This window comes from Anabrus simplex, chromosome 6 (assembly GCF_040414725.1).
Source record: "Anabrus simplex isolate iqAnaSimp1 chromosome 6, ASM4041472v1, whole genome shotgun sequence".
Lineage (NCBI taxonomy): Eukaryota > Metazoa > Arthropoda > Insecta > Orthoptera > Tettigoniidae > Anabrus > Anabrus simplex.
Window position 1 is genome coordinate 188545319 of NC_090270.1, and position 27367 is coordinate 188572685.

The following is a 27367-nucleotide window of genomic DNA, read 5'->3' on the forward strand; positions in this document are numbered from 1 at the left end:
GACTAGAAAAGGTGTTCAACTCTGTTCTCGCGCCCTTCGTCGTGTATACTGTATAATCGCGTGTGGTAGTGCATCATCAGTGCTATTTCACGATTATACATTTTGTGACTGGGTGAAATAATCGAGCCCATAACTTCTCCAACAATAACAACAACAACAACAACAACAACAACAGTGTAGCACTGTAGCTTTTGCTTTTGCCATATTCCACTTGATGTCACGCGGCTCTGCGTTGCTTGAAACTTAACGAAGATGATTTTGATTAAAAGGGTCATTTCATCATTATGCGAACCGCTGTTTCAAAGAAAGTCAGGTCATGCAGCAGTTAATACAAAGTAGGTACAACGGCATGTTCTAACCTCAAAATATAAGAGAGTACTTACGTACATAATGTTATTTCTTGTGTTATCAGGTGATTGGTAGTATCATGTTTGCATTGGGGTAATATCGTCGTTGCCGGGACAAAACCTCCTATGTGTTAATATTTTTGGAGATATACTGACCCGCAGCACATACGTTATGAAGAGCGAGAATGCCTGGACAGTAGGCACACAGTATTGCACCTTACATGACTGGACCTTACCGGCCAAAGTTCTAAGATAATTTGTCCCGGCAGCGACGATATGCTTGCTGTTCTTCCCCTTTAAGTAACAAGTGTAATTCTTCTCTCCCCGATTTTGGCCATCTTATTACCTCGTAAAATAACCCACTGCATTCATTTCTGTTTGTTTCCTGCTTTCTTTCTTTCTTTCCAATAGTTTTTCATTGTTTTGCAGTGTTTTTTACTCCTCTCTGTCTTTCTCTTGAAATTCTCGGAAAAGTTGTTTTGGCATAAGTTATATTAAATTTTACCATCTCTGGCATATCCCTCTTTATACTTTGCATCCTTTGATTGCCGTCCTTTCTCTTGTAAACATGATTAAAAGTTTGTTTTGTGAGTCTGGCATTATCTATTCTCATTATGTGACCAAAGAAAACTCTCCTCTTTCTGTAGAGGCCTTCATTCTTCCTGTGTCTGAACTCTCCATTTCCAGTTTTGAATTTACCCCAGATTTCTCTCACTCTGTAGCATAGAGACATTCTGGTTTAATTACTGTGGTGTTGTGCCTGATTTAGGAATTGATTGAGAGATTATTATTATTATTATTATTATTATTATTATTATTATTATTGAGCCTGCGTGACTCAGGCGGCAGCGCGCCGGCCTCTCACAGCTGGGTTCCGTGGTTCAAATCCTGGTCACTCCATGTGAGATTTGTGCTGGACAAAGCAGAGGCTGGACAGGTTTTTCTCCAGGTACTCCGGTTTTCCCTATCATCTTTAATTCCAGCAACACTCTCCATTACTATTTCATTTCTATGCTCCAGAGGAGTGCGACAGGCTTCGGCAGCCGGCACAGTTCTTATCTTCGCTGCTAGATGGGGGCTTCATTCATTCCATTCCTGATCCGGTCGAATGACTGGAAACATGCTGTGGATTTTCATTATTATTATTATTATTATTATTATTATTATTATTATTATTATTATTATTATTATTATTATTATTATTATTATCTCTCTAGGCATACATACACTGCTGTTTGTAGAAATTGAAACTCTGAGAAGCAATGGTCTGAAACACGCCAAAATCAGAGGACGTGTAGAACAGTGGAACCATAATAAGTGTTTTAAATTGCAGAGTGATGGCGTGCACGTAGGCCCAGCAGTGCCCTTCTGTGTGTGACCAGCCAGGGCAGTGTTACGCAACGCTTAGTCAGTACGGAGGCCTCATACAAAGTGGAAACATGTACCTAAGGGCCACTATGCCTCGCCGACATCACAGGAGGGAACATCAGCATGTGAGTGTGTTCGAACAGGGCAGAATGATAGGGCTCCAGGAGATGGGTCTGTCGTTCCGTGACATTGCGGTTCGTACAGGATACGCTGCTTCAACAGTGGAACCAGTGGAGAGAAGAGGGCCGTACACAGCACCGACAGAGTACTGGACGACACAATGTGACCACAGCGCGAGGTGACCGCCATCTTGTCCGCTTGGCTGTAACGGTCAGGACAGCTTCGTCCACTGTGTTGGCTCGACGTTGGAGCACTGCAATGGGTGTGGGGATGTTTGCATCGACGGTTTGATGCCATCTTCTGAGGGCCAGACTGGTGGCACGCATGCCATTGCGCCAGCTTCCATTGACCAGCAACCACCAACGCCGTAGACTGCAATGGGCACGTGAACACCGACACTGGCGTGCTGAGTGGCAAAATGTAGTGTTTTCTGACGAGCCCCGCTTCAACTTGTCCTACAGTGATGGCCGCATACGCGTTAGATGCCACTGTGGCGAACGCCATCGGACAGACTATATTGTTGAGCGGCATATTGGACAAACGCCAAGTGTGATGGTTTGGGGCGCAATTGCCTATAACATGCGATCTCGCCTCCTATGTCTTGAGGGCAAACTGAATAGCTACCGCTACATCAGGGAGGTTTTACAGCCCGAGGCACTGCCCCTCTTGCAGGCCGTTCCAGACACCATATTCCAGCAGGACAATGCCCAGCCGCATGTGGCGAGGAATGTGCGAGCCTTCTTCGAAGAACGACGGATACCACTGCTTCCCTGGCCTGCCCGTTCACCTGATATGTCACCCATTGAACATGTCGGGGATATGGTCGGTCGGCATCTTGTTCTTTCAGGTCCTCCTGCAGCCACTGCCTACAAACCGCGTGGCAGAGTATTTACCAGCAGCATATTCAGGCGCTCTTTGATTCCATGCCACGACGTCTAGCGGCTCTGATTCCAGCGCGTGGTGGCGCTACGCCGCACTGAATTTCCACGGTCACCGTGCATGTACAGTTCTGTAATTGTAACCATTTGTCTTGTCATGTCCCTAATATGTGGAATAAATTGCATTGTGATCACAGCTCTCGATCTTGGTGTTTCACTTTCTACAAACAGCAGTGTACTTACGCAGATGACATAGCCCTTGGCTCTTCCAATTTAGAAGACTTAGAGAAATTCTGGGATCTGTTGGTATCCTGTGCAGAAAGAAACAAATTTCAGTTAAACATGGACAAAACAGTTCACATGATATTCAGAAGGTGTGGTAGAGTTGCTGTCACAGATCCGCTACTGTCATATGAACAGGTCTCCCTAAAAATTGTTAATGATTTCAACTATCTCGGTGTAACCTTACAGACCTCCGGAAGCTCCTTTACAAAACATGCAATAAAGAGCGCGACAGCAGCAATAATAGCGATGAGCAATATTCAACAGCTACAAAGACTATCAATTGACACGGCTATGAAGGTCTTCTTTAGTGAAATAAGTCCCATCGCCACCTATAGGATACAAATCATTTGGTCCTGTCTCACAAAAAAAAAAAAAAAAACTTAAAAGAAAGATTTTGGTTTGTCGCGATGATACGCCCCATCAAGACTAACTTATGAATTACCTGGGAATCCTCATATATAGAGGATAAGACTACAGATGCGCCTGTCATCCACAGCCGCCTACCGAGACTTACTAACAGAGCTACAAGCTAAGAAGAAATAAATGTTGTTTGAATTCTATGCAACTGAAGCCATGATATCGTCAGACTGGAAAGTGTCCGACTATGATCTTTGACAAGTGGTAACTCATTTCTTAGGGCATGGATTTCACTTCCGAGTGTGTAAAACCAAAGCCTTCTACGAGCCAGCCTACTATGTGGACAGAAATGTGAATATCATGCTGAGTGGTGAAATAGGAGACAGGAGTCTTGTAAGGACTTTCATTTTCACTATAATTGATGGCCATTAGCTGCCGTTAATCTCTTATTATTATTATCATCGGTATCCTTGGTCAGTTGGTACGCTTGTTCCAATTTCCTTGTTCTTGATGTATTTGCTTCTTTTTCTAGATCATTAATTTTAATTACTGTCTCCATGAACTTAAAACTTTTCTACCCTGTCATCTTTTCATAATCTGTTATTGACACTGTAGGGGTATTTCAAACATTAGTCATAAATTTGGTCTTCGCAAAAGATATCTGAAGTCCAACTTTCTCTGCAGTTCCTTTCAAAAAGTTTACCTGGATAAGTGTTATTTGTATATTCTCAGAAAGGATTGCAATATCGTCAGCAAAGGCCAAACAGTTTATACCTACTTTAAGTTTCAACCCTATCCTTATATCAGGGTGGATTCTTCCTCCTTTTAGCTTTTCGCATAGGCCTACTCTCATTAGCCTTTGCAAGATATATCAGGGTGGATTCTTCCTCCTTTTAGCTTTTCTTCGCATAGATCTACTCTCATTACCCTTTCCAAGATACAGTTAAAAATAATTTCGGGCAATCCATCCCCATGTCTCACACTAGTGAAAATGAAAACCTACAACATGTTTTCCAGTCATTGACTGGGCCAGGGGTGTAATGAATAAAGCATATATAGGCTATTAGTACGATGGGGTCGCCACTACCAAAGTGATTTATTAATGACTGATAGATGCTATGAAATGAGAATGGAGAATGTTGCTGGAATTAAAGATGATAGGGAAAACCGGAGTAACCGGAGAAAAACCTGTCCCGCCTTCGCTTTGTCCAGCACAAATCACACATGGAGTGACTGGCATTTGAACCACAGTATCCAGCGGTGAGAGGCTGACGTGCTGCCACCTGAGCCACGGAGGGTCTCTCACACTAGTATTAATTGTAAATTCCCCTGAGATCTCCCCCAACTGTAATAATAATAATAATAATAATAATAACAACAACAATAATAATAATAATAATTACATATTTTACACCCACAATGGAGCACTTAAATCAAACCATATACATACAAGCCTTCAAAGAATTGACTGAGAATTTAGCTTTCATCATCTTCCTCCTATCCCAAAACCTCTTCATTCTTTCTGACCTGGCTGCCCTTTCGTCATCAGATATAACATATTGTTTTTGTTGCCAAGTTTTTAGTTTAAGTCTTATAAGTTTGTTCTTCAGAATCCTTTTCTATATTTGCAATTTGTTGCATTGTAATATTCAACTCTTCTAAATCATTTGGACTTCTTTGAAACAATTATTTTTTGTTTTACATTTCCAAAAGTAGCAAAGTAGATTAGTTTCATGTTCCGTATTGATGTTGGATGATATTTGTACAAATATGTATATAATAGAGTAGTTCGTAAAGCAATTTGGTATTGATTAGGTGGAACTAAAACCTTTCCCATAGTTTCCAAAAGTAGTTAAATAGATGTTTCAGTAGACTGGTTTCATCTAATAATAATAATAATAATAATAATAATAATAATAATCATGTTTACATCCCACCAACTACTTTTACAGTTTTTGGAGATGGTGAGGTGCTAGAGTTATTTTACTTGCTGGTATATCTACAAATATGTATCTGACTTATTTGAACAACTTCACATATCACCGGATTGCGCTAGGATCGAATCTGCCAACTTCGACTCAGAAAGCCAGCACCTTAACTGTCTGAGTCACTCAACCTGGCCCCCCTCTTAGTGGGAAAATGGTTATATAGTTGTGCTTTCCCTCAGAACAATAATCACTACCACGAACACCAATTGTGAAAGTTATTTGTTAACCGCGATTGGATAGTAGCCCTTCCTTCAAAGATTGAGACCTAATGTTGGATATTCTTCCTTTTATTAAAATTGAACAAACAGAAGATAGTAATTCTCTAATGATATGTTACCTATCGAATCGGGTTCGATTCCCAGCAGGGTTGGGAATTTGAACCATCATTGGTTAATTTCAGTGGCATGGGGGCTGGGTGTATGTGTTGTCTTCATCATAATTTCATCCTCATCATGACGCGCAGGTCGCCTACAGGTGTCAAGTCAAAAGACCTGCACGTGGCAAGCCGAACCCGTCCTGGGATTTTCCAGCACTAAAAGTCATATGCCATTTTATCTATCGTGCAATGTTTGATGGCTACACAACTTTTCTGATCTTATGTAGATGTGTGGGATGTGATGATGAGTGATGTTATTAATCAAACAGGCATTAAACAAAACAAACATTAATTATTTTTATTACAGTATTTAATTAAATAATGAATTATTTGAGGAGAAAATTCCAGCATCTTTCCCTTGTAGGGACCTTGTGACAAGACTACTGTACATAAAATTGCTATTGCTTTGAAGTAAATTTTCAAAATGTGCATGAAGAAGAAATGTTTGCAGTGCTAGGAATGGGAAAATAGCTCTGGTATTCTTTTAAGAAGCAAAACTCATAGCCACCACCAAGTGTGGAAGTAATCTGGTAATTGCAAAAGGATATCTAGAATTTAGAACTTGTGTTGAATTGATTCTTCTAATGATATTAACTTTGAATAAATAGAGCATAATCTGAGTGGCTATCAAAACAAAATGTTTCTGTAGACCAGTTTCTGCAGTCAAATTTATCTAATAAGTGCATTCAGTGTGTTATCTATACACTGATAGTGAATGTATCTTTCTCATTCCAACTGACTTACATACCGGGTGAGTTAACCGTGCGGTTAGGGGCTTGCATCCGGGAGATAGTGGATTCGAACCCCACTGTTGGCAGCCCATTTTCACACCAGGCAACTGATGGGGTTGTATCTTAATTAAGGCCATGGCTGCTTCCTTCCCACTCCTAGGCCTTTGCTATAACATAAAGGTAACGTATAAACACATCATCAATATAAATTGTAATTGGCAATTGTAGACAGTGTCTAAGTGATAAATAAGTCTCTGCAATGCGGCATCCATACTTAGGCATTGTTTAATCGCAAACATCGTCTAAACACCGTTTCTGTGGGGTGAATGAGTGAACAAGGAATTAACTAGAGCATAACTCAACACAACATATTTTGAAATTTTATTTCTTTTCTTTTTTTTTTTCTAATTTAAAATTGATAAATTTAAAATCTGAAAGAAGAATAACAATTTGAGCTCATCAGCTTCAACAACAATGACTTAAAGTCCAAAAAATCAGGTACAAAACGTGAGAGAATTACAAATGCTAATTTACACAGAAAAGAGCTGAATTGCTCTTGGCAGGTGCCAAATTTACAAAAGCACTATTTGCTCCTATCCTTCACACAACAAGGGGGGGGGGGGGGGGGGTCTGCGCTCCAACTAGGCCCTATATCATCTTCCTGCCTTGCAGAGGCATCACTTTCTAATTGTGCACTTCCAGCCTGTCGGTTGTTCTTAATTAAATAATTTACACAAGGTAGCCTCTAGGTGGACTTGTCTATTGCTCAACAGTTTATAACTTTCTGTCCCTCAAGGGAACTTCACACTAGACTCTTTTGTACAAACCACAATCAATTTACAGGGGCAAGAGAGCCCATGCTAAATGGCCTTAATGTAAAAAGAAAAGGTTGGTTGTAACTGGCCATAAACAAAATGCAAAGGAGGCAAAACACTTCCACTCCTTATAGAAAAACTTAAAACCCTAAGCAGGCTTATGGCCCAATGATACAGAGGCTAGGCCTATTCTACAGCAGGGTGACTAAATGAGAAACATTAAATACCAAAAGAGATTTAAGAATTTTAAAGGTTTAGAAACTTTAGTCACCCCATACCAAGCTGAATGGGAATCAACCCGAGGGTAATCATTCTTTGTTCCCTTACATTACATATTTCCCAGTAGGGAATAGAACAGAGTCCTCAGACTGGCCGAAAATTCTACATTTAAACCACCACATTTACAAATTGACATGAAATAAAAGAGGTTTGAAACCTTCCTCTCAAGCTATCTGCAGGAGCTATCACATGCTTATAAAAATTCTGCCATTACCTTGCTTTCTGGGCCTTCCGAACGTCGCCCGCGGCTCCCGCCTCTGTTAGAACATGCCACACTCAATAAACTGGAGCAAGAAGAAGACAGTGTGGCCCTAACACGCCAAGCTTTTATAGTATTTTTGAGGGGAAGATTCCAGAACTCTTTACTGATAGGCTGGATTCCTGTACACATCCCCGATTTTAATTGGCTAGTGAAAATATTTACAAAATTGTGATAGGCTGCAGTGTTCTCCCCAGAAAATTTCGTCAGCTGGGTTGCAGGAATAAGTAGCCGGGCGGGGAATACTACGTACAAATACAAAATGAATATGATAACATTTCGATTTAGTTCCCTCAAGGAATTATTAATATCAATGCCAAAATTAAACTACGCAATTTAGTGTTATCTCAAATTAAATCATAACGGAGTATTTTGAACGACTAGTGTTCTACTGTTCATTCACAATCGTATACCACCGGGGCTTACTACTTGGTTTGTGCCCTCGGCGGGAATCGAGTACCCGCATGCGATTCGATGCTAATACAGACCCCGCTCACACACACCACTCCGTCATAATCAAGCTGAACATTCAACCAAGATGAACATTTGATTTCTGATGTAATTATGAGGACAATAACGTAGGTTTATAATTTGAATAAACAATTTTATACTATTTGCATTTTCAGTATTTGGAAGATAGTGGGTTCGAACCCCACTGTCGGCAGCCCTGAAGATGGTTTTCCGTGGTTTCCCATTTTCACACCAGGCAAATGCCGGGCTGTACCTCAATTAAGGCCACGGCCGATTCCTTCTCACTACTAGCCCTTTCCTGTCCCGTCGTCGACATAAGACCTATCTGTGTCGGCGCGACGTAAAGCAAATAGGAAAAAACACTATTTGCATTTTAATTTGGAACACCGAATGACTGAAATATGTATTAATATTATGTGACAAGCTCATATCTAGGTTATGTTAGCCGGGCGGTCTGTGAAAACAGCAGGGCGGTGCGCCCATTAAAAAGGTCGTAGGGAGAACACTGGGCTGATTGCTATTGAAGAAGGAACCAGCAGAAGTGTTGACAACTTTGATACATGAAGAAACCAGTCTTCAAAAACTAAAATGGTAAAACTCAATTTTCCCTTAGGAATGAATTATCGTTGATCCCGCCCGAGGGGGCATTAGACCGATGGTAGAGACATCTAAAGTTTAGAACCAAACTATCTTGCACTACATCAGTTCAAGGTAGATTATCTAGATGGCCTTATAGAAGGCACACAGTTTAACTTGTCAGAGAAGGTATGCCCCCGGTGCAATAATCATTGTTCATCGTCGTCTTTTTGAATTCTAATCACTGGATCAATTTTGGAATTATTTTTAACTTTCAGTATGGTGAGTTGGCTCCGCTGATTGTTTTAAACTAATATTTATCCTTTCATTCTTCATCATTACGTTTTGAATTCTAGTCATTGGATGAATTTTGGACTTTTAAATTGTCATTGCATTTTGTCTCATTTTGTATCATTAGGGGCCGATGACCAAGATGTTAGGCCCCTTGAAACAACAAGCATCATTATCATCAAAATTTTACTATGTGCTGCCCAACATTAACACTACCAGTCACCACTTGCAGTGCAGGTATCTAGGTGCAGTATGACTGCCTTGTGTTTGTTTCTCTTGAAAGATGAGACTGCACACTGCTCAAGGCTGCCAACTTAGGAACTACGGAAAACACCATTGGACTACATTATTAGTCCATTTTATGAAGTATAACATGTACATTCCATAGAAGGTTGATCTCTGCACTGCCCAGACACTCATTTGCTGTCGCCCTGCTATGCACATGGTGTGTCATTAACAGCTAATATTGTTTCCTGTCTCAATTGTTACTGCACCACTTTCAAATGCTCATTACTAGACATAACACCTGCAATCTCACATTCTTGAGGGTTGGGCTGAGTGGCTCAGACGGTTGAGGCGCTGGCCTTCTGACCCCAACTTGGCAGGTTTGATCCTGGCTCAGTCCGGTGGTATTTGAAGGTGCTCAAATACGTCAGCCTTGTGTCGGTAGATTTACTGGCACGTAAAACTCCTACAGGACTAAATTCCGGCACTTTGGCATCTCCGAAAACCATAAAAAGTAGTTAGTGGGACATAAAGCAAATAACATTATTATTATTACATTCTTGAGGGTCCCTTGTCAAATGCCGCGCGACCACTGCAGGGTTTTAATAAACTTTTGTATTTTTGTTTCGAAAGAGATGCTGTGCCATATGTAGGTAAAATGAAATTGTTAATATAAGCCTAGTTGTCTTCAAGGGATCTCAGGAATAAAAGTTTGAATTTTCAAGGTAGAATGTAGACAAATGTAAAAATGCGAATGTACATGATCTGCTGTAGTAAAAAATAATGTACATTACAAATTTCCAAAATTATATAAGAAAACTAACATTTTACTTTGCAAAGAAATTAATCTTTTTCTGCTTCATTGACCTCCAGTGGACTTGGTCAAGAATACATCGTCTACTTCCATTCTAAGGATGTATTTTTGCAACTTTTCCAATGATGATATTGCCACTCCTGGAGTCACAGACAAAATCGGTTCTTCTTCTTCTTGCTTGGAACAGCCAAAATTCCAGCATCAGTCAGAGCACCGAAAACTTCCACATGATCATCAAAATGGATGAAATCGTTGAAAGTCTCCTGAGTGAGGAGGAAGTTTCCACGCATTGTACACACCTGAATCCAGTTGATTCTGTGACTCCTTCATGAATCTGAATTTCTTGAAACTGTTCAAAATTGTTGTTGGAGTGACATTCTTCCGTACTTTTATCGGTCGTGGTCATCACTGTTTTGTTGGCTCTCTGACCATCTTCAAGGCTATCCAACACCATCGTCTATAATTTTGAAGTTGTGTTAAAAGGGACAAATACAAGTTTCACATTATTCATTATTCTGTGTTTTCATGTCTTTGTCCAGGCTCAATAGCCACTCAGCTACTGTTGTCATCCACGCCTTGGAGGTATAAGGCATAGGAAATGATTTGATACCCTTGAAACATACAGGGTTAGCAGCTTTCCCTATCAAAAGAGGTTTTTGTTTCTGAGATCCATTCATGTTCACTGCAAGCAACAGGTTACTCTTTCTTTGCTATGTTTTCCCCTATGGACTTTTTGTCTTTAAAAGTCAGTATTTGGTCAGTGAGAGAGACGGTTGAAAAATGTCCCATCTTGTCAGTATTGAACATATCGAGCAGATCATAATTTGCCAGTAGGCTCCTTAGTTGATCTTTCTATACTGAACAAACTGTGTCATCAGGGCTCAAACTTCATTCACAGATTTTCTTAAAAACAATATCATTCTTCAAGACGCATGAAATCACCCTGCTGAGTTCGCTTCTTCCCTCCATATGATGCATTTTCAGCAATGTGATCTTTCTGCTTCAGGATTGTCGACAGTGTGGACGATAGAGTCTTGAAAGTGTTCATTATACCCTTTTTTGTTTTTTCACTCCACTTTCCACAGCCTCAATAACTTGGTTCTTTTCTGTGAGCATCAAACGCTCATACTGCTTTGAATTCATTTTTACAACTGATTACATATGTATTATTGAGTAAATAATGGGGTCTCCAAAAATTGAATGACGAAGCTATTTGAATAGCTGCATGAAAGATGGCCACTGGCAATCAGTCATGATAATCACTTTGAATCAACGAGTGTACCAAAACACAGAGTTTTTTGATTTATCAAGGTTTTTGAAAGGAATGAACAACCAGTTCTAATTATCGAGAATTTGAATTATCGAGGTTCGAATTAGCAAGAATCGACAGTATCTTAAATAATATTTGCAGAGTGGGATTTAGAACCTGGACCCATTTTCAGTTCTCAGAGATGACTGGTACTTTATCGATTCATTCATAGTAATGAACGCTCTGCTCACAAGAAATGCCTTCCTAATGCATGTTTATTCCTCCCTGGCCTTTATTTTCCTTGCCATATCTCTGATTAACTTTTTAAAGAGTTCATTTAGCATTCTACCACAACAAATCATTTTGGGAAACCTATGACGTAGTTTCTATTAGTGGTGCATGTATTGTAAAAGCATGTAATAAACAGCATGTTTGTGGATTGGTCCTTTCTTTTTGGTGCAAAGATTGCATATATTTGATTAAAGTGCAAAACATTTTCTTTTCAGTTTTGGCTTATTTAATATTTAACTTAAAGTAATTTGTCCTGTTGCATCTGGGAGATAGTGGGTTCTAACCCCACCTTCGGCAGCCCTGAATATCGTTTTCCGTGGTTTCCCATTTTCACACCAGGCAAATGCTGGGGTTGTACCTTAATTAAGGCCACAGCCGCTTCCTTCCCACTCCTAGCTCTTTCCTATCCCATCGTCGCCACGAGACCTATTTGTGTTGGTTGGACATAAAGCAAATTGTAAAAAAATACGTTCTTTTGTGCAAGGTTGGCTCGTTTTACATTGCTATCACATGTACATAATGTTGACTTTAAAGACTATCAATGTTAGATTGGTTGCATACATTTTTAAGGGCTGGTGGACCACTCTGTATGTATGTCTACCCCTTAGTCGTGTTTCCTGGTATAGGGTTGAGGATGAGGGGAGATGAAATTGTTTGGCATGTTCTTATGGCTGGATGCCTTTCCTGTTGTCAATGAGGAGCTAATGAAGATTGAAGGAATGATGCTGAATAAAACTGGTAAGGAGCTGGAAGGAATCAGCTATGGCCTATGCATGGGAACTGTTGAATGAAACTGGTAAGGAGGTGGAAGGGATCAGCTATGGCCTATGCATGGGAACTGCTGAATAAAACTTTTTAAGGAGGTGTAAGGAATCAGCTATGGCCTATGCATGGGAACTGCTGAATGAAACTTTGTAAGGAGGTGGAAGGAATCGGCTATGGCCTATGCATGGGAACTGCTGAATGAAACTGGTGAGGAGGTGGAAGGAATCAGCTATGGCCTATGCATGGGAACTGCTGAATGAAACTTTGTAAGGAGGTGGAAGGAATCAGCTATGGCCTATGCATGGGAACTGCTGAATGAAACTGGTGAGGAGGTGGAAGGAATCAGCTATGGCCTATGCATGGGAACTGCTGAATGAAACTGGTGAGGAGGTGGAAGGAATCAGCTATGGCCTATGCATGGGAACTGCTGAATGAAACTGCTAAGGAGGTGGAAGGGATCAGCTATGGCCTATGCATGGGAACTGCTGAATGAAACTTTGTAAGGAGGTGTAAGGAATCAGCTATGGCCTATGCATGGGAACTGCTGAATGAAACTGCTAAGGAGGTGGAAGGAATTGGCTATGGCCTATGCATGGGAACTGCTGAATGAAACTGGTGAGGAGGTGGAAGGAATCAGCTATGGCCTATGCATGGGAACTGTTGAATGATACTTCGTAAGGAGGTGGAAGGAATCAGCTATGGCCTATGCATGGGAACTGCTGAATGAAACTGGTAAAGAGGTGGAAGGAATCAGCTATGGCCTATGCATGGGAACTGCTGAATGAAACTGGTAAGGAGGTGGAAGGAATCAGCTATGGCCTATGCATGGGAACTGCTCTGGCATTTGCCGGGAAGTGAGAATTGGAAATCACTGAGAACCACTTTCAGAAAAGCTGATGGTAGGCTTTCAACCCACTTGTCTCCCGAATGCAGAGCTTGGCTCCATAGTGGTAGCGTGTTAGCCACTTTGCTCAGTGTTGACCACTCTGTATACAATAATTAAATAATTAAACACAGATTATTACCCCAAAAGTAATTTAAGAAACTGTGATCAATGAGTTATTGATTGTGTCCAATGTTTCAGGTATATTTTATCCATGTGCAGTACAAACCAATTCCACTCATCTTCTTTGAAACAGAATTTAATGGAGTTTTTTGACAAGAGTGATAATTGGGGTGCTTCTGAAGTAAAATCTGGTAGAGCCTGGAAGAAAGAAGAACTTCGGATCAAAAGTAATTTAGATTTACACAAGTTGTGGTAAGTATATTATTATATTTGGCAAAATTTCAGGTAATGCAGCAGTTTTTCAGCGCAGACATTTAGGTGCGATTGCACTGTCATTTGTTTTTTCCTTGCTGACTTCTTGTGATGGTCGTGATCGTGTGGTGCGCAGGGCTGACAATTCTTGACCTTAAGAATTAGTCGTACATTGTTAGGTATGGCTTCGCTAGTTTTGAACTTACGAACCAGCGGATTGTTTGGACGGTGACTGAGCAAAGGAAGTCTGGGGGCGTAAGCTCCCACGTTAGGGCCACAAAGCGGCTGTTAGGCCTCTAGAATTCTGTACAGCGACAGCCGCGCATTCTATGTTGGATAGTGGCAAAAGGCTGACACTGACATAGCCGTTTGTTGCGTGGAACAAAGGAATAATTTGTTCTAGGTAGGTAGGGTCTTGATGAGATGTTGTTCACAGTGATTAAACAGTGGGTATTGACAGGCACAATGATTATGTTTGATTGCTGGAAGGTGTACAACTGCCTGGAAGATGAAGGATTTGTGCACCTTCATGTCAATCACTCCATTTAATTCATTGATGAGTGCCAAGGAACAGACTGCCAGTAAACACACAACATATAGAGAACAGGTGGTGAAGGCATCCAAAACACGGGTCCTACTCCATTCCTGGCTGCGGGAGAAAGAAAGCTCACTTTGCCGGCTACTTGGTGGAGTTCCTGTTCAAGACCAACTTTCTCGCTGACACAAGCGTGCCCGAATTTTTTTAAGGCTGCAGGCTTGCTCTGTCCTACCTACATTAAGGTAAGTTCAATATAAAATTATTGTTGTTCTATATTGTACATTGTTTCGTTATAAATTACATTTAGTTGTGTTTTTATGGTGCAAGGGTTGGTAATGGAATGCATTTCAATTGATTGCTGGGAATGACGTCATATCTGATTGTATCTCAGCTAATGGAAATGCTACAGTGCACTTGAGCAATGAATAATGGCGTGTGATAAAATTATATTAAGTTATGAAAGTAAATGTACTTCTGGGGACAGGTGGGTGGGGTCCCTGGCTGTCGCAGTGAACACAGCTCTCCTCTATAAGGTATTCCACATAAGATTTGTAACATTTCAAATCTTTTACTGAATTTCTACCCGATATTCTGTTGTGTAGATCATCGAGCTTTATTCATTGAATCATTTATTTGGCATTAAACAACAAGTGCAATAGCTTCTGTCATAATATAATAACATATTCAAATACAGATATACTCCATGTAAATTAAACAAGCTTACTCCAATGATAAAATTATACACCTCAAAATATCTTAAATGCCAATGGATACACTTCTGTGTTAATATAAATGTATTTCCCTAAAAACTACATAATTATATTCAAGTAAATTGACAAATATGCAAGTAACAACAAATTGGATTATGATATTGTAAAAAGAAAAAAAAAGTCCATCGGCGGTGCAGTGATGCTGTTGTCCATCCATGCTCTCACTCAGTCCATCTCGACTTCGAATTCTGGTAACATCTGGCAGAGGACTCTCATCCAGTTCAATGAGTAGTAGCCGTTCAAATGAAATCAGAATAACTAAAAATGTTAAAAGATATCATCCATGAATCCAGTTATACATAATGCATTTCGATAACTAGATTATATTCAAGCAAATACAGTGAAAGATCGTACCACTCTTGGAGAAGTCGAAACCTAGGAATTAACACTTGAAGTTAGTGTAGACCACTCCAGTCCTCATTTCATTCGGCAATGGAGTACCATGGCTGCAGCAACAACCATGTATAAAGATGTCTGTTGAAAAAATTAAATGGGAGCTAACGGAATTCTTGACCTCATTTCATAAATAGGGTTAAACTTAACACCATATAACATTTTTGAGTTTTCTTTAACCTACACCACAGCATATCAAGATGCTAAGATGACCTGGTATCATAGATATGTATGGTGTCCCGACATACTGGCAAATCATTACTGGTTCACAACCAAAATGGACCAAATCTACCAGTGGTCAGTTTTGGGATTAATGCAATCTGGGACTAACAAGGCTTTGATTTATCCACTACCACAGCAAATTAAGTCCATAAGCCATTTGCTACTTCACAGAGGGCAGCACTTCCTTTGCGTGGTGAAGGTTGCTAAGCATTTTTCACTGCCATAGTGAAGACAATAGGTTGGGATGTAGTACCATATCTGAAGTACCGGTACTTATTTGTTTGCATGAAGGAGCTATACCAAATGAATGGAGAGTTGCTATAGTAGCCCCTGTGTATAAAGGAAAGCTGAAAATTACAGGCCGGTCAGTTTGACATGCATTGCATGTAAGCTTTGGGAAAGCATTCTTTTTGATTATATTACAGTATTACCCCTCTTTTAAACTTTTCAAGGGACCAAGGAATACTGGTGTAAAAGGGGGGAAAGTGTAAATCGTGGGAAACAACTTGTACAGGTACATATAAAATTTCCCGGGAAAAGGAGGTAAATGTTACACAAATGCAGATTATTAATTTATAGAGTACTTCAATCTCAATCGATTTACTGTACTTACCTAAAAAACAACAAAGTCCATGCTAGTTAATTACTGTACTGTATTAACTGTTGACTACACTGCCTTTGTAATTCTGCTCATCCTTTGCCCAGGAGAAGGTTACTGGTAGGTGGTTAAAAATTTGTGTAATATATTCTTTTAATATACAGTAGTTACTTTCTTAGAATGGAATGGAATGGAATTAAGCCTGCTAATTACCACAACTTAAGAGAACAAGGTTTATTCTTCCCACTGATAACACATGTTACCTTATGATGTATGCACCTCAAGCTGGGCTATTCTCTTATGTATCAAGACTCAACAACTGGGATATCTTCTCAAATTTTATACTTTATGGTCAGACGCACCTCATCATTTTAACTTGTTATAATCTAACAGTGACATTATAGGTGCTGTCATGTGTTTTAGATGGTCATACGCTGTCATGTGTTTTATATTTTAACTAGTTATAATTTAACATTTGTCTTGTAGGTGCTATCATGTGTTTTATATTGTTGTTTGATAAGTTATGTTTTGCTCAGTTGATTCATTGGCTGATGATGACGCGCAATGAATGTTGAAACTAGTACCAATCTTCTTTAAACGACATGTGATATATACTCATATCAATAAATATTCATTGTATTGAAAAGGTGGACCAATAATATTTTCATTTTACAGTAATCCCAGTTCAATACAGAACACAATGAAGTTTCTAACTTTCAACACTGACCATACGTCACGTCATAATCTGCAGGCCTTTGGGCTGAGCAGTGGTCGCTTGGTGTAGTTTGGTTTGGTTGAGGTATTTTTGCAAGATTATAATTATACATATTTAATTATTACAATGTCTAGCCCAATTGTTGGTTTTAATTCATTCCCAGGTTTTCCATTTTCCTGTATAGTACTTTTTTTTTCTGGTCCTAAAAGATTGAGAATCGACATTCCTCTGTATTCCAAATTAACTGTTTTATTGCCTGTTACAGACAAAACATTTAGAAATGGATTTAGAGGAGTGCTTTATAATAAAATAAAATAAAAAGCTTGTTTTCTCATCCCGAGGTGGTGCAGCTCTTTTTTAGGTGTACCCCCCGATGGAGGTGAGCTGCATGTACCATTCTAACTACATACCATCCGTCCTGCCATTCTTAAATTTCTGGCAGTATTGGGAATTGAATCCAGGTCCGTCAGGACGGCAGCTAATAACAGTAACCATTACACTGCTGAGACGGACCTTTATAATAAGCTTGGCATATTAACACTTTCTACAATAATTCTTCTGTAATAATAGTTCCCTCCCGTCTCTTCAGCTTCTGCACACCATAAATATTGTCAGGTCATCAGCCCAATGGCTGGTTGGATCCTCAAATAGCAACACCATAGGTTTAAGTGGTTTTAGGGAAACCATAAAAATCGATGATGGCTCCAAAAATGAGGCATACTAAGCAAGTTCAGAGCGAGGACACCATAGATATCTAGTGCAAATTTTTGGTTTGCAAGAGGAAAGGAAAATCACATATAGGCCTACCCATCTTGCTCATTTCACTAATATCAAAGTACATTAAATGTTAGCCCATTCTGCAAGATTATTTCTGCGTGAAGAGTTATGCTGTTATGTTGCAAACTCATGATGGGAGATTTTGGACACCAAGAGATCTTCGTGTACATCATCAAAATGTGACACCCGAGAGATGCATTTCAGGTGTCATTGTTATTGTTGACCAACTCCTGCTGTCCACGTATGGTGTACGAGCCCCCTCCATCTCTGTCTGTTCACAACCCTCTCCCACACTCTTGTCCTCTCTCTTCTACATCCTTCTTCATTAAATGTCCATTTTTCTCTAGATCTAGTCTACCCACTGGTCTTTTTCCCTTTACTTTTCTTTCATATTCCCTTTTTGCAGTCCTGTTGGTATCATCCTTTTTACTTGGGCAACCCTTCAATCTAGCCTTCTGGACCTTTTATATAAAATGTCTACTATTCCCACCTCTTCTCTAATTTTTTAAAATTTCTAATTTTGCCTCTCCTTGTCTTCTGGATCATGGTGAGTAAAAAGTTGATTTTTGCTACTTGGAGTTTCAGGTTATCCTTGTTAATGTGGTAGTTTCCTGTATCAAGGTATGAAGGTTGTGGGGAAGGAGGGAGGAACTACAAAAACTGAAGGGAGGGAATAATCATACCCATTTTCAAAAATGGGAATAGAAAGGAGTGCAGAAATTACAGGGGAGTCAGTCACCCTGATGTCTCACTGCACAAAAGTGCTTGAAAAGATCCTAAAGAAAAGAAATAGAGACCTGGGAGATCAACAGTGGACTTTGTTTTCTGTAAGGCAGCTACAAGAGCATCGTTATGAATATGGGAAGGATCTGCTGATGACTTTTTTTAGATGTAGAGAAGGCATATGATGGTGTGAATAGAAGCTTGGTATGGGACGCACTAGAGACCAAAGGCATCATGAGGTAAACTGTAAATTGAGTGAAGGAACTGTACCAAGCGAGCGTGAGTTGTGTGAAGTAGGAGGAGAAAGAGTAGATTGTCTGGAGCAGAAAAGTAGCTTGAAACAAGGCAGCACACTGTTCCCCTTATTATTAATCATGGTAATGGATGATATAATGAAAATGGTAGCAGAAGAATAATTTTTTATTTGGGGGGGGGGGGGGAGAGGAATGATAAGCAGTGATGTTTGCAGAAGACTTGATTATCTGGGGAAACAAGGAACATGGAGTAAAATCATAGAATGTGCTAATTTTAACTTCTTGAGTATTCTCATGATAACATCGGTAGTGAGAGATCTCCTTAGTTAGGCATTTCTCTAATAATCTCTTCATTGAATTTCTTAAATTCCAATAACCATTTGGTTACTGTCTCAAAGTGAGAAATTATTTCAAAATAAAAGATTTTGAACAATAAATGTAGGATTCTTCAAACCCTCTAAAATGTTTTTTGTAACAAACCTGCTACTCCTATAATGTAGGATGTCTTCTAGCTTGTAGAATTACAAGTGGTTTTTTTTAAATCTCATTGCAGGTATGTACTGTTAAAAGAGAGGAATATGTTAATGACAATGGAGCATGAGGCAAAGGAACAAGTGAAGCTGTTTCCTAACCCAGAGAGAATCGACAAAGTAATTTCTATTGTTCAGTAATGTAGGTGTGACTTTTAACATGAAGTCTTGGTGCACATCAAACAATATTCAGAAGCTGTGATACTATTTCAGGTGAACTTAAGCATGGAAAATTTAGAAACAGTAGTGAGAGAGCGTAACAGAGCCTACTTTGAGTTGGAAACTGGAGAGTCGGGAGAGCGTCCAGCTATGATAACAAGAAGTCCTCTTGGTGAGTTAAAGCCAGTTCCAATACTTTTATCATAAAATTTAGGTTGAAACTATGAAAAACTAATTCATATATGAATTTATTGTTACAGGTTTTAGGTATTTCTACAGGATGAGGGAACATACTTTACCAAAGTTTATGAACACTCGGTGGCATGTTCATCACTCAGGGATCTTTCAAGGAAGTGCTGTTAGGAAGTTCCTGAAATTACATAGAGAGAAGCTGTCTGTGGCAAAACGGAAAGAAATCAAGTATGTATTTTGGTTGTACATTTTCTCTCGGAACTGATTATAATCACAATCCTTTTGGATTATATTTGTACTAAGTCTTCCAACCAGCAGCTGATATAGATTTGGTTGATAAATACATTATAGTTCCGTTTTTATGATTTTCGACTTGACAGTTAACTGAAAGTCAGGTGGTGGTGCCAAACTCCTACGAATACAAACAGCTGATTTACGATACACAACACAACACGAACGGGAATGTATATACTGGAATATGTCCATAATCAATTATTCTTTGTAGCAACATACATAATTCACATAAGATGAATGATAATACATAACACATTTAGGATAAGGTTACAAGATAAAAATATGTCAATGCTCGAACATATAAAACGTGGGAAAATAAAATTTCTACTCACCATGTAGAGGAGCTTTCGTTGCTGTTAGATTCAATTTTCCCTAAGGAAGGAAATAATCCTACAAAGGGAACACACCACTCATTTCTGAGTCACTATCGGCATTGTCATCATCAGTTGAGGTTTCACTCTCACCTGACCCTGAAGAGATAATGAAGTCTTCAACATAATCGTCTGTGAGACTTTCTTTCTCCCAAGCTTTAATCATCTCAGATTTCGTGTGTCTCACAACGTTGCTCCAGTCCTCCGCACTTATATGGCCTACGGCTTTGAAAATAAGTCTTTCAACTTCCGAAACTGTGAAGAATCGGTTATTCTCGGCTACATAACCCTTCACTTTAGTCCAAATCAGTTGTATGGTGTTAAAATGGCAATGGTATGATAGAAGGTAAACTACTTGATCACCATGCCTCGTGGCTATTTTATCCACCACATAAACTGGGCACTGGGGCTTGTTTTGTTTCACAAGATGCATGTCATTGTGAACTGAAATATTGTGCTCCTTCAACCACAACTCAATCTTTCTAGCCACCATTGTTGGTGCTTTGTCAAGAATGATGGAGTGGTAGGGGGCATTGTCCACGATTATAATGCTCTTTTCAAGCAAGTTGCTCAGTAGGCTTTCCTCAAACCATTTCTAGAATGTGCCACTATTCATTTCTTCGTGGTAATCTCCGGTTTTCTTAGATCGGAACACATACAAGTAATTTGGCACAAAACCTTGCAAAGTACCGGCGTGAATCACTATAATTCTACCCCCCCTTCCCAACAGGTACTGGCATAGTGCCCTCTACTTAATCATCTGTCCATCTCCTTGCTCTGGGAATGAGAAGCATTAACCCAAGTTTCGTCCAACCATACAATAGAATCAAAATTCTCATCAATAATCTCTTTCAGAAACCTGCACTGCCTCACAGTATTGCTTCTCTCCATCAGCACGCTTCGCACGTTAAACTTCTTGTACCTAAAACCCAGATTTTTTACTACTTTTCTAAGAGAAGATTTGCTCCCACTGAAAAGTTCACTGTTTTCAAGAGAACAATGCGATTTCTCAAGAGTAGGATATTCTTTCCTACGGTAATAGGCGTAAATATGCCGACGAATCGCATCTTATTGAAAAGAGTCTAATTCCATTACCGATTTAGGCTTATTCCTCTTCTTCCCTGGAATTTCGAGTTTGGACGGCCCCGCTGTCTGGTCCTCAGCAGAGTACTACTCCTTTCCTATGCTTATAACTGTGCTCCTCTTAATTTTGGTCGCATCAGCTGTTCTATGAACTGCTTTGGCAACAGGCAAGAGAGGCACGCCGTTATCTTTCTCCTTCTCGAAATACTCCCTAACATTGCAAACAACTTCCCGGGCTTGACTCCTTAGTGGAGTACCGTGTCCAAAGGGCTTTCTTCTCTTGGGAGCTTCATCATTAAACGTAGGCATCGACATGACAGAATATTCACAACTAAGTATTTTTTTCACCTTGTCGATACACTAAATTGCTTAAGGCAACTTATTGGTTAAAAGTGGTACATGTTTTATATATTATTAACATCTTCAGCCACATAACACTGTTTAGATGAAAAATTCATGTAATGACAAAGTATCAATGCTATAGAGGAAGTGCCCTTAAAATTAACATAAGGAGATTGACAATATTAAAAACAAAATACTTAACAGCAGTTATCAAGGAAACACTTGTATAATTATCCATAGAGAATATGTCCTAATGATTATTCTTTTCTTAAAATGTTCATGAAAAAAAGGGGGCCAATTTATCCTCTAGCATCCTGAGCTACATCTGATCAGCAAAAATAATCAAATTTCACTTTTTTTGTCTCTATGGATGTTCAGTAGGACTATAAATTTGACAAAAAATAATTTCATTCCTTAACAAAGTCAGGAGGGTATGTATCACCCGTGATACATCAGGACATTATGGAGACTAAATATCCTGAACTGAATGGTAAATAAATTTTCATTAGAATGTTTTATTTTTATATTTTAGGGTTATTAGACCTTTTCTTAATACTAAATAGCTATATAAAATGTTAATAAAGATTTTTTAAATATTATTCATTACATTGGAATTTTAAAATTTAAAAAAACCTCAAAGTTAGCAGTCTTGTTGAATGAACACAAGTTTACAAAAATAAAATTGAATTCACTGAGAATGCTAAGAAGGAATATCAAATTGTCTGGGAAAATCCCATGTTCTGTACAATTCTATCTCCTGTGGAAAGCAAGAAAGCAATTCCTGTTCAGGAATAAACACAAAAAGAAACATTGCATTGTGGCCGGGAAGTCTACATCTGGACCGGTTCTTCTGTTTGTCCCTCATAATTTCCGGCATATGCAGAGCGTTTTCAAACCTGTTGCGTGGTGAAAGTAATAACTGGGGTGTTCTTGGCCTTTTATGTTTTCCATGCTCTTTGGCATCATCTTCACTGTCTTCGATCTCTTCTTCATCCCCTTCGTTGTCCTTGTGAAAGTAAATAACTTTTTCTGCAATGTCCAGTTTGAAATCGAAGTAAGTCAGAATGTCTTTCCTCTTAAAACCACTTCGTAGACTATCTTGTCTGTATTCTATCCATGCCGCTGCCAAGGCAAAATCCATGAAATGGTGGATCACTCGTATTGTCCATTTGTTTGTTTGTTTGTTTGGCTTCTCATAGCATATTTTCCCTGTACTGTGTCCAGCAAGTCAACTCCCCCCTTGTGCTGATTGTACTGTTTCACACCGTGGGGTCTTAGGACTTGAATGTAACGTGCATCCTTTTCTGACCAGCGTAGTTGATCACTGACGATCGATGCTGTGTGAATGGTGCCACTGCCCTCTGTAGGTTTGTTTTCTTAGTTGGTTGATCGCAGTCGTTCGATCGATCCAGTGTGACAGCCCCCTTAGGGATATCCAGAAGCATTTATAATTTTGGGAATATGGGGCTGATCTGGGATGAGGAGACTGATGGAAGTGTTGGATAGACCCTTTTATGGTCTGAGGAGTATGATGTATGTGGCTAAGTTGATTTTATGATTTTGAGAGATACAAAAGAAGTTTTGTCCAGGAGTTGTTGTAGGTTCTCTCTCAAACTGTAGTGCTGGTGGTTCATGATGACTGTAGTGGATCATTAACGGTAAGGGCGATGTCTGGATTATTTTGTAGTCTTCCAAGGAGTGGAGCCTGTGCATAGTCAGATTGTTTTGAATAGGAGGAAAATACAGGAATCTGGAGTAAGAGTGGTTAGGAGGAAAACAAAAGACTCTTATTTGAAGAGGGTGTTTACATTGAAGCCATTGAGATTCAATACTACATGGACTTTTTAGCAAGTGAAAGGTGGTTCATTGTCATACAGTGATGAATGACAGTTTTTGTACTGTAAATGACTGTGGAGTTTCCTTATGAAGCAATAGGCATCAGTGTAGGGTGACCAGATGTCCTGCTTTTCGCAAGATACTCCTTTTTTTAACACCCTATCCTGCAGTCCTCAAAGAGGCTCAAAAATTGTATAAATATCCTGCTTTTTATAAAATATCCTGCGAAAATACTGCAAAATATTTTTGCATTTTAAATGGTTTAATTTCTTTTGCAGAATGTTGTATATGTAATTATTAATGTTTTAAACGAATGAAAGGGAACTAGAAATAACGAATATTTAATTTAAGATGGTTACAGCTTCAAATATAAACACTCCCATTTCTGGTTGTCGTTGCAATCATTACTTTCACGCCGGGAAGAGCAGTTTGGAGCAGTGTAGTTGTGTACTGGCATTGTGACAACAGCTCTTGCACGGCTTTGAGTATAACGTAGGTAACGGTACTTGTTATTGGAACACATTTCTTCCTTTTTTATAACATCTAAAAATCAGAGTGTTTTTAAGTTTTATCATGCTGTAGTGAGTAATAATGTACAATTCGTTGTATGCCTTTTACGCTTGGTATCGTTTAAAGGAACGAGAAAAATTGGCGATAATGTTCGCTGCTAGATCATATTTATGATGACGTCCTGTTCTTTGTCTCTGAATATCTGGTCTCCCGACATCAGTGAGAATTTTTAATTGTGCAATTTTGTTACAGTGACAAAAGTTGAGAGAGGACACATGTTTCATGGTCAGTTAGGTGTTGAGAAGAGAGTTTCAGAACAGTGGTGGAAGATATAAGGAAAGACTGGAGATTAGTAGGGTTGGTTTTGGAGAAGACATCTGTCAAAGATGAAGTAGGATTGGTGACTTGATGCTGAACATGGCAATATATGCTGGGCATGGTGGGAGTAGAATACTGGCTTAAAGAGCATCAATACCGGGCAAGTTGGTTATGCAGTTAGGGGCGTGCAGCTGTGAGCTTGCATCTGGGAGATAGTGGGTTCGAATCCCACTTTCGGCAGTCCTGAAGATGGTTTTCCGTGGTTTCCCATTTTCACACCAGGCAAATGCTGGAGCTGTACATTAATTAAGGCCATGGCTGCTTCCTTCCCACTCCTAGCCCTTTCCTATCACATCATCGCATAAGACCTGCCTGTGTCGGTGTGACGTAAAGTCACTAGCAAAAAAAAAAAAACATCAACACAAAGTGGGTTCAGTTTCTGGAGGTGTTGAGTAGCATGGCAGAAATTATTGTGCTTGGTCTTGTAAATTAGGATTGAAGTGGCTACTGGGTTCTCAACTCAGATGAGGAGTGAGATTTTTAATTAATGAAAGAAGATAAGTGAGGTGTTGATGTGCTAGGACCTAGGACAGTCTCTTGTGAGAGGACGATTTCAGTGAAGTTTATCCTCAAAGTTTGGTGACGGAAAGCAAGAATAAATTACTGTAAAGCAGATGGGGAAACAGATAGCGGTAATTTAAGAAATAGTCCTCACGAATAGAGGCCGAAATGTAGACATGAAGAAATTGCATGAGACCACAGTTGAGTTTGTAGGCATGGTGTGGAATGATTATTAAGGCGTCAAGTCTCTGTTATCTGACACTGTGATGGTGATTATTGTTTTAAGAGGAAGTACAACTAAGCAACCATCCCCTATTAACACTAATCAGAGAGAAAAATTGAAGGAGTCCGACACTTTGAAAAAAGAAGATATCGGCCAAAGAAAGATGAGGGCCACGAAGGGCGTGAAAATGGAAGAAACCCTAGACCTCGATACCTAATACCGTCGGGGTCGGAAAAGAACAAGAGTTGACCAAGGGAGGTCGGATAGAATAGATAAAAGTGAGGAGCCTGGCACAAGTAAGTAGAAACAATGCCAGGACTCAGTTAAGGGCCCTGTTGTCGCCAACCCACACTCCCAAGTTAAGAGCCCCTAGGGCCCCTTTCAATTGCCTCTTTACAATAAGCAGGAGGTACCGTGGGTGTTATTCTACTGCTCTCACCCACTGGTTAGCTGGTTCAAGTTCCTTTGGTGGAAAAAGTGTTCACCATCAGAATGTTAGTCGCCCAAAAGCCTGGATTCAGTTCCAAACTTTTCCGCAGTGTTCATGTGGAGTGAGAGCATATGACACTGTTGATGTCAATTCGTCCATCGGATGGTGATGTTAAGCCTTGGTGTTATTAGTCAGGAGCAGGCTACGTTGCCAATACCGGGTTTCACCCTCTCCCCACCTTATTATCATCATCGTCCCACACCCAGCCAGGCTTGTTGTCCATGGGCGTTTGCTGTATCGTGAATATTGAAGAACATGTCCTCAAACACTCCTGGTACTGAAAGCCGTATGCTAAAATAAAGTAATATGTTGCAGGTAGAATTTGAAAAATCCTTCTTGTTTTATCCTGTGTTCCTTTACCATTCCAGTCACTTGACAATTGCCTGTTCTTTCAGATACTGGTTATCAGTTTGTGAGTATGTTTGTTTCATTTTTGAAACTTACTGCAGTATTTTTTATCTTCTTCTTTCCTGTCTTTTGATGTGAAATGGTAATTGATGTGCAAATACTTACGCATGCTTGTTTTCTTTCTGTTAATAGTCGGAACCACAATCACGTCTTGCAGCTCATCAAACGATTCCCTCATCTTGAAGCTAGTCTTTTGGAGGAAAAGTATCCTGATGTGAATATACAAAAAGCTAGGCTTTACAAGAAGTCACGGGGCCACCATGAATACAATACTGCCTAATATTCTAATCTTCAGAATCTTTAGAGACAGTAGGTTGAAGTATTCTTTGGTGTTAAAATCTCTTTAAACTGTATTAGGAGTTTGCATTGATACATGTTAGTAAATATCAGCTCACAATATTTTTTTTCTTTTTTCTGAAAATGAAGTGAATGAACAGATTATTTTTCAATGTCTGTTTTAAGAAGTTTACAGAAGTTCAAAGAAATAAAGTTTGTAATAAACAGAATTCAAGTGTAGTAGGTGGACTTATGCAATGATATTGTGTTGTTCTCCTGGTGTCTTTCCCTCACAGAAGGTTGGCAACCATCATAATTTTTTTTAATTTTACAATTCTCTCATCAGTTTTGCAGTGTCGTGGATGCTCAAGATTCCATGCACAGTATAATTTTCTCCACCCAGGTCCACATTTCCCTACTATCTTGCCTTCTATGTATAAGGCTCTATTTGTCATTTCAGAAGATGTGACCTAAATCGTATTCATCTTTTTACAGTTCCAACTTCCCAGTTACTGTTACTGTATGTGACCTAAATATGTGTGTTCAGTTACCCCCTTCCAATATATATATAAAATTCCTATTCCGTCTGTCATTCACAGCGATTGTGAAGAAACGAGACTGTTTCAACAGCTGAAATTTGCAGCAGATATATGTTGTTGTCTCTTCTTTTCCAGAAAAATACAACAAAACGTTTATAACGAGGAATTGTGTACTTTTTAAAGAAAATTACATGCCTGAAGCTTCACTGCAGATGATTACCAACGAGCACAGAATAACATAGAGAGGGTAACTCAGACTGCAATGCATTCACTCGCTGAGGCCAAGATTTGTGCCCATCGCCATATTAGCAACATCGCCTGTGCCAGCCAACGAGCATCGAATACGATAACTGTAGAGCACCTCACCAACGTGCAGCCAACAGACATGTGTGATCACCATATTGTTTGGGCTACAATATTGTAGACCGGTTGCTGTCTGTTATTGATCAAGTTACTATACTTAGAGTAAATACAAGAATTCAGTATTATTATTTGAGTTTAC

At 39.5% G+C, this 27367-nt stretch overlaps 1 protein-coding gene across 1 annotated transcript; it reads left to right on the forward strand.

Moving 5' to 3' along the window:
• Window positions 1–26577, forward strand: mRpL47 (mitochondrial ribosomal protein L47). Its single transcript, XM_067150108.2, has 6 exons — window positions 1–335; window positions 13570–13743; window positions 19287–19383; window positions 19477–19594; window positions 19683–19842; window positions 26183–26577. The coding sequence occupies exons 1-6, from the start codon at window positions 253–255 to the stop codon at window positions 26328–26330; spliced, it is 780 nt and encodes a 259-aa protein (XP_067006209.1). The 5' UTR covers window positions 1–252; the 3' UTR covers window positions 26331–26577.
• Window positions 26578–27367: the final 790 nt, after the last annotated feature.

Coding starts and splice junctions, on each gene's coding strand:
- mRpL47 (XM_067150108.2), top strand. CDS start 253: ATGATTTTGATTAAAAGGGTCATTTCATCATTATGCGAACCGCTGTTT. Junction 336..13,569: donor CATGCAGCAGTTAATACAAA/GTAGGTACAACG, acceptor CCAATGTTTCAG/GTATATTTTATCCATGTGCA. Junction 13,744..19,286: donor TTAGATTTACACAAGTTGTG/GTAAGTATATTA, acceptor ATCTCATTGCAG/GTATGTACTGTTAAAAGAGA.